General features: G+C 42.7%; 1 protein-coding gene across 10 annotated transcripts in view; it reads left to right on the forward strand.

Annotated features, from left to right (window-relative positions):
* The window catches only part of DLC1 (DLC1 Rho GTPase activating protein), a 338,048-nt gene that overhangs the window by 310,278 nt on the left and 12,685 nt on the right, over positions 1-15,085 (forward strand). For all 10 annotated transcript variants that reach the window (XM_053255903.1, XM_053255905.1, XM_053255906.1 and 7 more), the window contains 3 exons: positions 3,548-3,611; positions 8,664-10,090; positions 12,507-12,683. In XM_053255903.1, coding sequence (XP_053111878.1) covers positions 3,548-3,611; positions 8,664-10,090; positions 12,507-12,683 — 1,668 coding nt within the window. The remainder of the gene's footprint in view (positions 1-3,547; positions 3,612-8,663; positions 10,091-12,506; positions 12,684-15,085) is intronic.

The following is a 15,085-nucleotide window of genomic DNA, read 5'->3' on the forward strand; positions in this document are numbered from 1 at the left end:
GGCAGCCCCGCCTGGGCTAAGCTGCACATGTGAAGCAGAGCCACTGCCAAGCCCGAGTTTTTCACCTGGTGGTTAGCCAAAGTTAAGTGAACCTATGGTACTCTTAACCTCAACCAGTGAGTGTCTGGGCGATCGCCACTGGGTTAAATGTCTCCCACCACCACCCGGTCCACCACCATTCCAGCAGCAAGCCAGGGCCAGGGGAGGAATGGCCATGCTCGTAGCACGGGGCACCCTGGGATGCAGGAAGAGGGAAGTCCTCCCAGCACCTGCTGTCGCCACACCACCGCTAGTGCGGCTGTGCATTGTGGCGGAGGAGAGGGTGACTGCTGCTTGTTTGCCAGGGAAGGCAGGAACCCACCTGCCTTCCCCTCAGCATGCCCAGCAGTGGCCTTGAGGTCCTGTGAAAGACCTCTAAAGTTAAGCAGAATCTTGAATTGTGGCAAGAAACAACTGCGATCCATTCCCATTACAGTGGCTACATGAAGGCAGTTGAACCAGCAGACCAGATATTATATATGGCTTTAATAATATATAAAGATTATAGATTATATTATATATAGCTTTAATTTGGGTCAATAAGGGATTTTGCTTTAAGTCTATGTCAACCCTTTTTTTTTGCCGAATAATGCAAAAGTTCAGCCAGGTCATTTATATTTTGATCTGAAGCTTTGCATCTATTGGTGTCAATAGAAAGGTTCATGTTGGCCTCGGTCTCTTTTGTTATGGTTGCCCGTGGAGACGATGATATTCACATACAGATGCATAGAATGAGTATTCATCCTACCTGTTAAAATTATATTTCCCCGGGAGTTAGGTTTAATTAAACACCTGCGCTTTACTTTTTTCCCCTTTACCAAGCAGTCAATTTTATTTAATTTTTTGTGTGTCATGTAACAGTATGATAAAAACTGTACAACTTTGAGAGAGAGAAAGGACTTTAATTATTTTTTCTTTTAGAGAGAGATTAGCAGAGTTGTCCTGGGGCTATAATGAAAACAACTATATTACATACGGAAAAGAACAATATAGGCACCTGATGTGTGGAAAATTAGTTTCCCCTCTTTGAGGTTTTGGCTTGGGAGACTTGGTTGCGGGGGGCGGGAAATGAAAGCAAGCAGCAGTAGGCTGGAATACCACACACACAAGTGCAGGCTGAAAGTGTTTTCTTTGTATCTGATGTGGACACACACACCAGGATTTTGCTGTATTGCACCAAGTAATATTTATGGTAAATTTAAAATTCCTATTATCTGGATCTCTATTTATTCTGATCATTCAGAATCTGTGTAAAACGTAGTGGAATTATGTGGGTATTTCCGATGCCCATGGAGCTAAATAAACCAATTCTCCTTCTCCCCTACACATTAGTCCTGTTCAGAGAGTACATTGTATGTGCTGAACTAGTATCTATATGCTTGTACATGGTTTTTGTATGAATGGCTATACATATGTTCATTTTCAAAGTGAACATGGATACAGGGTAGAGATAAGAGGTATACTGTTATACATGCATGGATGGAACACATGCATACACTGTACAGATTGTACATGTGTTGAACATTACATGTGAAAGTGGCTCAAATTGGGTGACAATCCTGTTTTGGGGCAGTAGGTTCCATTTCGGTTTACTGAATTCACACAGTTGAATGTTTCCACATGGAAAACAAGATGTTGGGGGGAAAGGCTTCTGTCTTCGCTTTAACTGGCATTTATTTTTCTGTGTTAAGGAAATGTTTTTCTTTGGAGAACAGTTATGTGAGTGCATAGCCCAGAAACATGTATACCTCCTCATCTGCTATCTGTGAGAACTAGGTCTGTGTAGATATCATTGGCTATTAGTCTTGATGACTATAGGCCACCTCCAGACTCAGAGGTGGGATGCCTCTGAATTCCAGTTGCAGGGGAGCAACAACAGCAGGAGAGAAGGCATGCCCTCAGCTCTTGCCTGTGGGCTCCCCAGAGGCATCTGCGGGGCCTCTGTGGGAAACAGGATGCTGGACTAGATGGGCCATGGACCTGATCCTGCAGGGCTGTTCTTATGTTCTTATATTCCAGATTCAAACTGGACATGTGTGCTCTGTAAACAGGGGCAAGTTGTGTCCTCTGCAAGCAATTGTGATGCCTGAGGCAAGTTGCTAAATGCTGCCTTGCCCCATGACCCCTGTGGGGCCAGCCGCCTTTTAGAACTGACCCTTGCAAGCGTTGAAAGTGGTGCAGGCAGGAGGGAAGGTTGCCAGCAGCCGCCGCCTTCTCTCCTCATGCTTCTTGCAAGCTTCGAACTGTGAGGAGAGGGGCCCCTTGCAAAGGGTCATATTGGTCCTGAAGAGACCATCTTAGGGTCATATTGGTCCTGAAGAGGTGCTCCAGTGATGGGGCAGGGAGCATCTTGGTGCCCCATCATCCTCTCCTCTTGAAAGGGCCGTGCCTATCTGCAAGCCCTAGGCTAGTTTAACTGCCGTGGCTTTCTGTCCAGAGGGTGCTGGGAATTGTACTTCTGTGCAAGGGTCTCAAACATAATTCTAAGCACTTCAAATGCTATAATGCCCTGAGGCGTGGTTTGTTGTTGTTGTTTTGAGATAACCAGAACAACTTAAGCAGTTTGCAATAGTAGAATAAATGCTTTTTTCAGTTTGCAAGTGGACTCTGGTACTCAAGCTAGTCAACTGTGTTCATTAGCAATGCCTCAGAAGGGCATGATCATCATTTCTTACTCTTACAATGTCTAACATGTACTAGGTACCTATACATCTATTAGGTCAGCACCTGTCAGATTGTATGTATATTATAATGTGCACGCGTGCACATGTGTGTACACACACTCTCTCTAACTGAAATTATGTGACTAGACTATTAAGCTTGAGGACAAAATTATATTACTATCTTACAGTGCAGACGGTATATACTTAAGTTGGTGTAAACCTTGCATGTGGTTGGTTGGTTGGTTGGGGGGGAAAGGGCTGAATAGGAATACCAATATTCTGTGTCTCCAAGTCTGTTTAGATGCAGCACACACAGTATTGTACTGTACTGAGGAATAACGACTAGCAATTTGCCAACAGTCATTTTAAGTCTGAGCTGCTCTTAGTTCTATACAATCATTGTGTTGGAGACAGGCAGCTTATTCCAAAATATTTCGCTCCTTATTTCATGCGTAGAGTGCAGCATTCCAAGAAAGCTTAGTCCCTGGAAGGCACTAGTAGTTTTCCACTAGGAGAACAAGAACCTTGTATGACCACACTACAGTGATTCCAATTTAATGGGCTCTGGTTGAACAAGCCCTCCTTTATGGTCCTGACTCATGATTTAGGGATGCTTGTGTTCTAATCCTGTATCTGCATCTTACACCCCCACCCCACCCCAAAATCTGGTATCCAGCTGATGTAATATGTGTTAATTAAACAAAATAAGTGCTATTTTGAAGCTCTCCTTCTAGCCATTTGTATGTTAATAAGCTTGGTGAGCCCTTTCATCTTTTAGTTGAAATAGCTGGTATTGCAGAATGACATATTGATTATAAATGTTGTGTGTATGTTTTCCTCCATAGGCGTTTAAATACCTTAAACAAATGTGCAATGATGAAGTTGGAAATCAGTCCTCATAGGAAGAGGGTAAGTGCATTCAGCAACCTGTCACAGAAAAAAATATTTGGGTAGATATTCTTGCAGTGCTGATCCGATGAGTGTTTACTCAGAAGTAAGTCCCATTGAAAGCAATGAGACTTGTTGCCAAGTAAGTGTACATAGGACTGATGTAGTAATCCATTTTTAAAATGGTGTGCTTTAGACACCTTTACTCATAGACTGTTGAAATCAAACACATCTTTACTCATAAGATGTTGTGCTTTAAACACGGTTATTAATTTTGATGGAAGTGAAGCTGCCAAGTAATACCTGGCTCTCTGAAATCTTCATGTACAATGTGGGGTGCATTTTTTAAGATAACATGAAACAAAATTTCTTCTACTTTGGATATTTTAAAGCATTCGTTAATTTTTATATTCATTTTAATCTTTGGTTACAAAATGATTGTTAAGATCAGTGAACTGATATCCTTGTGTCAAATATTGATTCTTCAATGGCTCTACACTTTATAACACAGAAAAGCTAAGGAGGTACCCTAGTAGGTGGGATGTCAGCATTTTGTTTTGGGTTGTCTTGACAAGAATCTGCAATTGTGTTGTAGATTCAACAGTTATGTTGAATGGGCGTATTATGGACATCTGCTTAAATAAGGCAAATTTTTTGATAACCATTTATATTGAACAACATTTACTTGTTTTGATCAATGTGGCATTAATTGCACTAGAATTGGAAACATGCCACAAAATTTAGAGATTGAAGAATGGCCTGGTAGCTTTCAAAGATGTGGCACAGGTATTGAGTGGAACCAATTTCTGATTCCCCCTGCCCCAAGAATAACAAAGTTAAGAATTTGGGTTGCACTGTCCAATTAAAACTCAATAATCAAGGCAGGGAGTTTAGTAATTTGCTAAAACTGGTTAGAAAAATAAGTTTTAGGTAATATATAAATAAGTTAGCAGCCACCATATGGTGCAGTGGGGAAATGACTTGCCTAGCAAGCAAGAGGTTGCTGGTTTGAAACCCCGCTGGTATGTTTCCCAGAATATGGGAAACACCTATATCAGGCAGCAGTGATATAGGATGGCGCTGAAAAGCATCATCTCACACTGCATGGAAGGAGGCAATAGTAAACCCCTTCTGTATTATACCAAAGAAAACCACATGGTTCTGTGGTTGCCAGGAGTCTATACCGACTCGAGGGCAGAACATTACTTTATAAATAAGTTAAATAAAATAATAAATTAAAATGTGAAAGAAACCCGCATCAAACTTTAAGATGCAAAATTTTTTGCCCTAGAATCAGACTTACAAGCCTTATTGCTAGATAAATACTTTTGTTGTTTTCTGCTGGGCTATTAATGGAAAATGTTTCATTCTAAATCAGCAGTAACCACTGTTAGCTGCAGGTTGTGTCTTAGATGACAGTCAAGTGAAGAAGCAGATCCCCTTCACTCATATTTTTGACTATGACTAGGGAACAACTTCAGGCCTGACCAAGGCAGGTGAATATATCATGGTTTCCATGTTTGTATGGTAGCACATGACCATCCACTCTGAAGTAAGAAGTTGCCAGGGAATGATATGCCAATGGCATGTGCAGCTACATCCTGAGGAACTCTCATTGGCAACTTCTACTTTTGGATGAGATGAGCTTGGAGAACCAACCTTGGAGAAGCCGCTGCCAGTCTGTGTAGACAATATTGAGCTAGATGGACCTATGGTCTGACTCAATATATGGCAGCTGCCTATGTTCCTATGCTGAGCTTGCACATACATAACAGTGACTGTGTATTCTGCTGGCTGCACAAGATCAGTATCCGGGAAACCACCCTTCAGTTGCAGTGGAAGAGCATGCAGTGGTAGAGAAAATGAACAGTGTGAAATGGAATACAGAGAACCTCATTAATCGTGAACCCAACATTGGCACCCAACCTTGTTATACATGGAAAAAACCAGCAAAAAGGCTTAATTTTCATGCTTCTGTGGGTCAGGGGTGGGTGGAAATGACCTCTGAGGTATTCTCCACCTGCCATTATGTGTAAGGGAGCCATTTTCTGGCTCATTTTTGTCTTTTAAAAATAGGGGGGAAACCCACTAATTTTCATGGGGGGGAATGAAAATTGCAGCATTTTGGGGGCATTGCTGGACAGCTGGGGACAGACTGAGCTCAGCAGGGAACTTCCCCCTGCATTTTAGGGCCATTTAACCCATTTTTTCAACTTAAACACTTTTTAGTCACTTTTGGGGGGAAATACTGCCAGATGCCCATTGTTCTGTGTACTTTCTTTGCCTGTTCTGTTGAGGAAAGTGGTGCTCTGTTGTCTAATGTATTGTACATTTGACCTTTTTTCATCCTCCAGGAACCTAATCCCCATGATCCCATAGAGACAATTCCTCAGTATTTGTGGTTTCATTATCCATGGTAATGGATAATTGCAGAGAACGGAATCCTCACAAATGCTGAGGTTCTCCTGTACTACTTATTCTGTGTCTCCTTGGTTTAAGAATAAATACTCCACGTGTGTGTGTGTTTAGTTCCCATATGCCCTGATTTGCAAACAAGAGAAATCTTTTATAAACGGATTAAAATCCTTTGAAGATAATGTTTGTGTCACTGTGTCTGTGACCTAATCATAGCACATATTTTTCTCTTTACAAATAGCTGATCTTGTTTTAAACAAACTATCCATAGTGGCAAATCAGATTGGGGAGGGAGCCATATTGCCTGACCCAGGCAGTGTACTTTTCTCCAGGCTCTCAGTCAGACACAGTTTTAAAATAATATTTTTCATGCAGTTGTTGTTTAGTAGAGTAAATATTCAACTCTTCAGAAAATGTAAATATTCGGAAATATTGCATTCTTACTCATTTAATAAAAGATCAGTCTAAACCTTAAGAGAATGTATCATAACTCAGTTGGATGAGCAAGATGAGTAGAGGTGTCTCAAAGCAATTCAGGATGCCCAAGCCCTTATCCACCTTCTTTCTTCCTCATTATATCTCTGATCAGTCCTGATTCAGAGAGCTTTTTGCTTTAAAAGAGACACTTGGTTTGGTTTTTAGACTATAAACAGTGTTTAAAGCAGATGCTGAAAAGAGTCTAGAAATAACATAAAAGGTAATATAACGGCCAATGGTACACGTTCTTCTCTGTAGTTTTTACCCGAACCTTTGTGTATAATGTGACCCAGCTGTCATGTCTACAAAGTTGAAGCCTTAGCTTTCCAGTGTCGTGTTTAGAAGGTTCGCCCAGATCTTCATTTTGAAAATCCCTTTCATGGATCACCTTTTAATAATCAGTGAATACTTGGAACTGTAATGTTGGCAATAACCTACATACACTATCTCAACTGGTGCTTCTCAGATCTGTGATTATTAAAATGCCTGCCATGAAGCCTGAAAAAGGCTCTTCTTAAGGCACTCTCATCCTGTCAGTTGCTGAGTAGAGGGAAGAAAGCCAGACGGGGTAAGACCTGGAGGCATCAACTTATAGCACTCTTAATAGGCTCCCTCACTAGTCACGCTTGGAAGGCCTTTAAGATAAAGAGTTAAGCTACTACCATTTAGAACACCTCTTAATTGCAGTGAGGAAAATAAACTGAGAAATTCTATCCACAGGGACCAACACTGGAGTATCTCGCCCTCACTGACTCCAATTGAATGTTTTATGCATGCCACAGTTTTTGCTGATCTAAATGATATACACAATGGCCAATTAAGCATCTGCAGATGCTGGGAATAGTGGCAGTAGATACTGAGCAGCAGATAGCATTGGTTGCTCTAGTAGTTCGTTAAGCAGTTTTCTCCAAGTTTCAAATATATTTCTTTTTAAAACTGTATTGAAACTCAGTATGGCAAAGTTCCTTTTAATCATCAGTGTCTGATGGATCTTTAGTCTTCTTCCATTGGATGGTAATTATATAAATGGTTATGGTACAACTTGATGTTCTGTCCCCTGCAACAGAACTTATTCTAATTGCTCACTGGCCATTGGATACTCTAGAGTACAGCTTATACAGATTCTGCATTTAGTCTTGTTAATTTACTGAAGACTTTGGTATGGGGTCAGAAACAACCTACGATGTTTGTTTATAGGTACTTACAGTGGCCAGAGTCCAGTCTGAGAGATCTACCTGGGAGGATCTCTTGCAGGGGAAGGGGAACTGTTCAGTAATCTCTATTACTAGACATAATAAACCCTGAAAATACTGCTGCCCTTAGAAGCCACTTAGATTGCTTTTCATGTGCTCATGCTAGCTCTGGATGAGAGTGGGGTAGAAATATAACAATGAATGTGTGGAGGGTAGTGGCCAGGGCGGGGGGGCAAACAGACAAAATGCCAACACTTTATATGATCAGGAGTGTCCTTTATTTATTACATTTTCAACTCCCTTCCTCCCCAAGAAACTTGAAACAGTGTTACGTGATCACTCACATTTTACTCCAGTAATCCCATGAAGCAGATTAAGATGAGACTGGTGCAAGGCCACCCAGTAAGCTTCACAATGGAGTATTGGAATGACACATTACTTATGAACATGTATAGTGAAGTCTCAGGATCATTTTTTTTTAAAGTTAGGGTGGATTTTGAGAAGAGACACAATAAGGCAAGAAGGATGCTCAACTCTTTTCTTATCTTCTGTTTTTTTGCTCCAGACTGCCTCCCCCAAAACAGTAGAGTTCACTTGTTTTGAATTCCACAGAGTAGAAGCTACCAGGGATGGGGTGGAACAAAACAGGGAAATGATGACTGACAGGAAAAAGAAGAAGCATCCATTGCCCCATTGTTTCTCTGCTCAGCTTTGAAAGGTGATGGGTCACCATTGCATGTGCTTACGTGTAACGTATAGGAGCTTGAACCCAAGGTTCTCCATCCAAGTCCATTAAACCACACTGACTTCATGGCATGCAGGAAGCATTTGATTGCTTATGGGGAAAGAACAGGGAAGCCCTTCAGTGTTCTAGGTTGTGGTTAGTGAACCAAGATAAGATTTCCCCCACCCCCCAAAAAAAGCCTGTAATAAAAAGCTTTCTTGCCATTGTGTTTGTGCTCATTGTGGATACCCTGTTTCACTGCAGAGTGAAGATTCTGATGAAGATGAGCCTTGTGCAATAAGCGGCAAGTGGACTTTCCAGCGGGACAGCAAGAGATGGTCCAGGCTTGAGGAGTTCAACATCTTCCCTTCAAAGCAGGATTTGAATCCCATATCCTCAGAAGTGCCTCATCTTAGCAGTGCAGCCAGCCACGAAAGTGTGCTGACAGACCTTAGTGAGCACCAGGAGATAGTTTCTGTTCACAGTGTCAGCAGCAACAGCAGTCACCCAGCTGCCTCCCAGAGTGAAGCAGCCACCACCAGAACCAATTCAGTCATTAGCGTTGGCTCATCGGGTAACCTTGTGGCAAATGAGGATTCCTTCAGCAGCTTGCCTTCACCCAAAGAGCTGTCCAGCTTCAATTTCAATGGGAAAACCAATGAGAAGCATGCCAAATCCAAAACAAGAAGCCTGTTAAAGAGGATGGAGAGCCTAAAAATAAAAAGTTCCCATCACAATAAAAACAAATTATCTTCAAAGCTTGGTCTTATCATCAGCGGGCCTATCTTGCAAGAAGGCGTGGATGAAGAGAAGCTGAAACAACTGAACTGTGTGGAGATCTCTGCCCTAAATGGCAATCACATCAATGTCCCTATGGTACGCAAAAGAAGCGTCTCCAATTCCACCCAGACCAGCAGCAGCAGCAGCCAGTCAGAGACAAGCAGCGCAGTCAGCACCCCAAGCCCCATCACACGGACACGCAGCCTCAGCGCCTACAATAAAAGAGTAGGGATGTACCTAGAAGGCTTTGACCCCTTCAACCAATCAACATTCAGTGATGTCATGGAGCAGAACTTTAAAAACAGAGAAAGTTTTGCAGAAGACACAGTCTTTTTTATTCCTGAAGACCACAAGCCTGGAACTTTCCCTAAAGCACTCTCCAATGGTAACTTTTCTCCATCTGAGAACAGCACTTCAGTGAACTGGAGGACAGGGAGCTTTCATGGACATGACCATCTCACCCTCAGAAGGGAAAATAGCTCTGACAGCTCCAAAGAGCTGAGCATTGGGAAAAGGCGCAATTCCTCTAGCTCGATGTGCAGCCGTCTCAGCATTTACGACAATGTACCAGGCTCTATCCTGTATTCCAGCACAGGTGACCTAGCTGACCTTGAGAATGAAGATCTCTTCCCTGAGCTAGATGACATCCTGTATCATGTAAAAGGCATGCAGAAAATAGTGAACCAGTGGTCCGAGAAATTCTCTGATGAAGGGGACTCTGATTCAGCCCTAGATTCGATTTCTCCGTGCCCTTCCTCTCCAAAGCAGATCCTCCTCGATGTAGACAATGACAGAACAATGCCCACTGATCTCGACAGTACTGGCAACTCCTTGAATGATACAGAAGAGCCCACTGGGATCCAGGAAAGAAGGGACTCTGGAGTGGGTGCATCGCTGACGCGCTCAAACAGGTCAGTGAGCACAGGCTTTAGTATAGTGCAAAAAAAGAAGAGGGTGTGGTGCATTAAGGCAAATTGTGGCCTCTTTTGGATATATAATCAATCGTGGGTTGTGAATAATTATTAACTTTTATATATTTTTGGATTTATGTCCCTCCATTCAACTTGGATTCCTCAAGGCAGCTTGCATTTTAAGATCTGAAACAAGAAATGTTTTTTAAATGGTCACACGAAAACACCAGCTAGACAAAACTGGTGATAAAAACATGATAGAAAAAGTATAGCCAAACTAATAAGAATTGACAGGGTGAACACAACTCCTTTAGCAGTTCCCAAGGGCCTGGTAGAATAAAACCCTTTTTAAAATGCTGTTGCACAGTCTCATTATGAATCAGGATCCAGCCACATGCAGTCATCTTATTTGGAGTACAGAATGAAGTTTTATTTTTAAACACAACATTCTGTGGTGGTCATGGGTATCCAGGGTGGGTGGGGGGAGGGTGTCAAGGGGCTCCATCCCCTAGATTGTGCCAGTCTCATTGAATTCAATGGGGTTTACTCCCAAGTAAGTGGGTAAGGATTTTGGCCTTTCCCCTCCCCTGGAAGAAGTATCTGAGCATTTAAGATGTGTAGTGCAAATCCGTTCCTTAACAGAAACTGTCCCTGTAATACTTCATATTCAAGTTCTGACGGTTTAAAGTGTATTCCCCTCTGCCTGTTATCAATCCATTAGCTTATATCAGAGAGTTGAAACTTAGAAGCCCTTTGGAGTTTCCAGGACGGCAACCTCGAGCAGAATTCAGTCATTTTCAAGGCCAATAAGCCAGAAATGGTACATTTTCATACTCGGCTCACAAGTTTGTCATTTAAACTTTCTTCATGTTTGAGACAACCCACTTTTCCTCCCACTGGGGAGATAAAGAAGGCAGACAATGTTCAGGAAGTGGACTTGTTTCGCATCGGTTTATCTTTCAAAGCATCCCTTTTCACCTGTCCTCACAAGGTTTTCTCTGCCTAGAATATCCTCCAGGAAGTGAAAAACATGCAGTGGGTTGCTGGCATTAGGAGGAGGAGTTCATAGAATGGATGTTCATCTAATGCAGGGGCGGGGAACCTTGGCCCTCCAGCTGTTTTTGAACTACAACTCCCATCATCCCCAGCCATTGTGGCTGGGGATGGTGGGAGTTGTAGTTCAAAAACAGCTGGAGGGCCAAGGTTCCCCACCCCTGATCTAATGGAAGTGGAATTGACATCTTTTGGATGTGGCCACTGAACTAGATAGGCAGTTTTGGCATCGCAACTTGCTTGGGCTTTTAAGTTATAGTTGTATGTGATGAATACAACTGATACAACATGCCCTTGAATTGCAACTTTAACGTCTTGATTTTCTAAGATAACCAATCCTATTGTGCTTCTGGGGAATTGTGGGGTTTATATGCTTAATTAGAAGTTGGGGGCATGTGGGCAGTTGCTAGGAAAGATCTCTGACTATTTAGTTCCATTCTTAATGTGTGTTTATCACTGGGTTAGGCGACAGCGTGCTGACTTATGCCTCCCCTTAGGTGCAATTGAGTTGGCTTTATGTTAGAATATGCTAAAGATGAAGTGGCAATCTCCTGTAAGGCCTTTTACTTCATGGAATGTCTGATCTGAGAAACGCGAAATGCACCACATTCCTAAATAGTGCTTTCGTTTTCATTGTGCACTACCATATTGGAGTGGTCCAAATTAGGGATGTGCATGAACCTGTTTGGAGGCCCTTTTACAGGTTTCCGAACAGGTTTGAATGACCAGCGGTTTGGCCAGTTCGAAGGTGGGGGGGATACCTTTTAAGGGCAGGGAAGGGTGCTCTCACCCCTCCCACTGCATTTCCCCTGCTGGCGCTACACTTTAAAAGGCTCCAGTGGGGCGGCAGCATACCTCCCAGCTGCCCCATTGCCTCATTGGACCAGAAGTGACAGGAAGTACCACATCAAGGAGAAGAGAGCTGGTCTTGTGGTAGCAAGCATGACTTGTCCCCTTAGCTAAGCAGGGTCCTCCCTGGTTGCATATGAATGGAAGACTACATGTGTGAGCACTGTAAGATATTCCCCTTAAGGGATGGAGCCGCTCTGGGAAGAGCATCTAGGTTCAAAGTTCCCTCCCTGGCATTTCCAAGATAGGGCTGAGAGAGATTCCTGCCCGCAACCTTGGAGAAGCCGCTGCTATTCTGTGAGGACAATACTGAGCTAGATAGACCAATGGTCTGACTCAGTATATGGCAGCTTCCTATCTTCCTATGAAACAAAATGGCTAATAATTTCCTTATACATTCCTGCAGTGTTGTATTTTTCTGAATCATTTCTTTTCTTTGGGGTCCCCCACCCCCATTGTACTGTCTCTACCAAACAAACCTTATAAATGTTCTACTTTTCTTCCTTTTCTGAAGGCACCGAATGAGGTGGCACAGCTTTCAGAGTTCCCATCGGCCCAGCTTAAGCTCAGCTTTATTGCAGATTGACTGTCAGTCTGTGGCACAGATGAACCTGCTGCAGAAATACTCCCTCTTGAAGTTAACTGCACTTTTGGAGAGATACACACCTTCCAATAAACATGGCTTCAGCTGGTAAGGACTGCAGTTTTCTGTGGCAAGGCTTTGATCAGTTGGAACATATCAGTTTTGCAACATAATATTTATCCCTGGCTAAAAAAACCGATTGGAAATTTAAACAATCATACATTTGCCTTTTGGAAAATGCTGAAGCTCTGGATTTGACATGTCTTGAGGTGATATGTATTGACAGCTGTTGCTGTTGTTGTTGTTGTTATTATTTATTATATTTGTATTTATATGCCGCTTTTCCTCCAAGGAGCCCAGAGCGGTGTACTACATACTTAAGTTTCTCCTCACAACAACCCTGTGATGTAGGTTAGGCTGAGAGAGAAGTGACTGGCCCAGAGTCACCCAGCTAGTTTCATGGCTGAATGGGGATTTGAACTCGGGTCTCCCTGGTCCTAGCCCAGCACTCGAACCACTACACCACGCTGGCTCTTGAGGGATATCCATAGAGAGGGATATCCATAGAGAATGCCTCTCTGGGTGTCCTTGGAGGCCTAACTTAACTTTAAACTGGAGAATCATCTCTAGGTTGTATTGGAACATAGAAGAGCTTCATTGTATATTTAATACCTTCTGTCAGATAAATGCCGTTGAAACCCCTTTAGTGCCTAATCTCTGCTAATGTTGTATGGAATAATAAGGTAACCAAAAGTGTGTTATATGTTTTGCTCCCCTCTCCGCCACCCCTGGTTCTACTACTACACCTACACCACCATCTGGTCTAGCTGCGTTTTTCCTTTCCCTGGGACTCATAGACAGTATTTTAACTCCAGCATCAAAGCTCCTTCTGTTCAAAGGCTGTTATTATGGGAGCTGTGCTAAATACAGAAGTTGTTTGTTCTGAAAGACAGAAATAAGTATTAACCAGTTTATCCTTGCATGCTTCAGATTCTCAGCAGACATCAGTGAATGTATGTGTATGTGTGCGTGCACGTTCTGCTGCTGTGTTGTGAAAAAAACTAGTAGTATTCATATGCTTATATCAATGTCTTAAATTGTGTAGAAACTTCTGTGTGTTTGTGTGCATGTGTATGTATTGCAGATTTCTCATTCACAACCCTAATAATATAGTTTTATAAACAATGTTTTAATCTTGAATTTTCTTGACCTTTGCCGCTCTCCAGTTTGACTGTTTCATGCTAATGTTTGCATTGCACACTAACTTTTTAGTTAATATCTACTTAAGATTCTAAGCAAGTTTATTAAGTGAAATAGTTGGGCTCTGGAATTTTTGTTGGTAAATGTTTCCCACCAGCCAAAACCAAATGGAAATGCCTTTCACTGAAGTGAGTGGTGGTGGTGACTGAAGGGGCAAGATGCAAGAGATGCCTTGAAAAGGTCATTTGTCGAGCTGAAGCTTCTTGCTGGCAAACACCAATGTATTACATCAGTTTCCTGCTGTGACACAGGCTGGTGGGTGGTGGGACTGATTTGAGGGCCTTCTGAAGCAAGTGGTTAACATACAAAAAGCTCTTTGTTCACATGTCCATCTTTCCCAAGAGTCCTACAGAAGCAAGATTATAAAGGGTCATTGACTGCTTGATCTGTGTTTGACGCTTACAGGTTTTGACATGGCCACCCTCATTCTGCCCTGTACCTTTTTGGTCTGACACATTCTGCCACAGGAGCCCCACACAAAAATGTGTGTGATTCACAGTATGAGTGATTGGCGAATAATAAACTGAACACACCCATCAACTAACTGATATAAAACACCATTTCAATCTACAGCTATCAATTAAAATGACCAATTTGATTACATACTTTGACATGCCCACCCTCAAGAAGGAATCCTCACCTAGCTGATATAAATTGAATAACTAGAGATGGAAAAGGTTCCACCTCTGTGGGGTGGAAAGCTGGTCTTGCAGCAGCAAGCACAAATTGTCCCCCTTTGCTAAGAAGGGTCTGCCCTGGTTTTCATTTGGATGGGTGACTACATCTGAGTGCCATCTGCCATAAGATTTTCCCCTTAGAGAATGGGGCCATAGCTCAGTGGTGGGGCATCTGCTTTTCATGCAGAGAGTCCCAGGTTCAATCCCTGGCAGCATCTCCAGGTAGGGCTAGGAAAGACTCCTGCCTGAAACCTTGGAGAACCACTGCCCATGTAGACAATACTAATCTAGATGGACCAATGGTCTGACTTGGTATAAGGCAAGTTCCTGTGGGTTTTTGCCAATGGCACATTGTGAGCATTTTCATCCCCTTTCTTTATTCTGGCAATCCACTGAAAAGGCAATTTTCCAAATGATGATGGAGAATATTTATATAACTAGCCGACCCCGCACAGAGCATCTGTGCACTCTTTGTGGCCAGTGGTTACCTCTCCCTACCCCACCCCCAACTTCTGCCCCAGTCTCCGCTTCCTGACCATGACCGGCTGGTGCCGGGCCCAGCCGCCTCTCCTC

The sequence above is a fragment of the Hemicordylus capensis genome, chromosome 5 (genome assembly GCF_027244095.1).
Source record: "Hemicordylus capensis ecotype Gifberg chromosome 5, rHemCap1.1.pri, whole genome shotgun sequence".
Lineage (NCBI taxonomy): Eukaryota > Metazoa > Chordata > Lepidosauria > Squamata > Cordylidae > Hemicordylus > Hemicordylus capensis.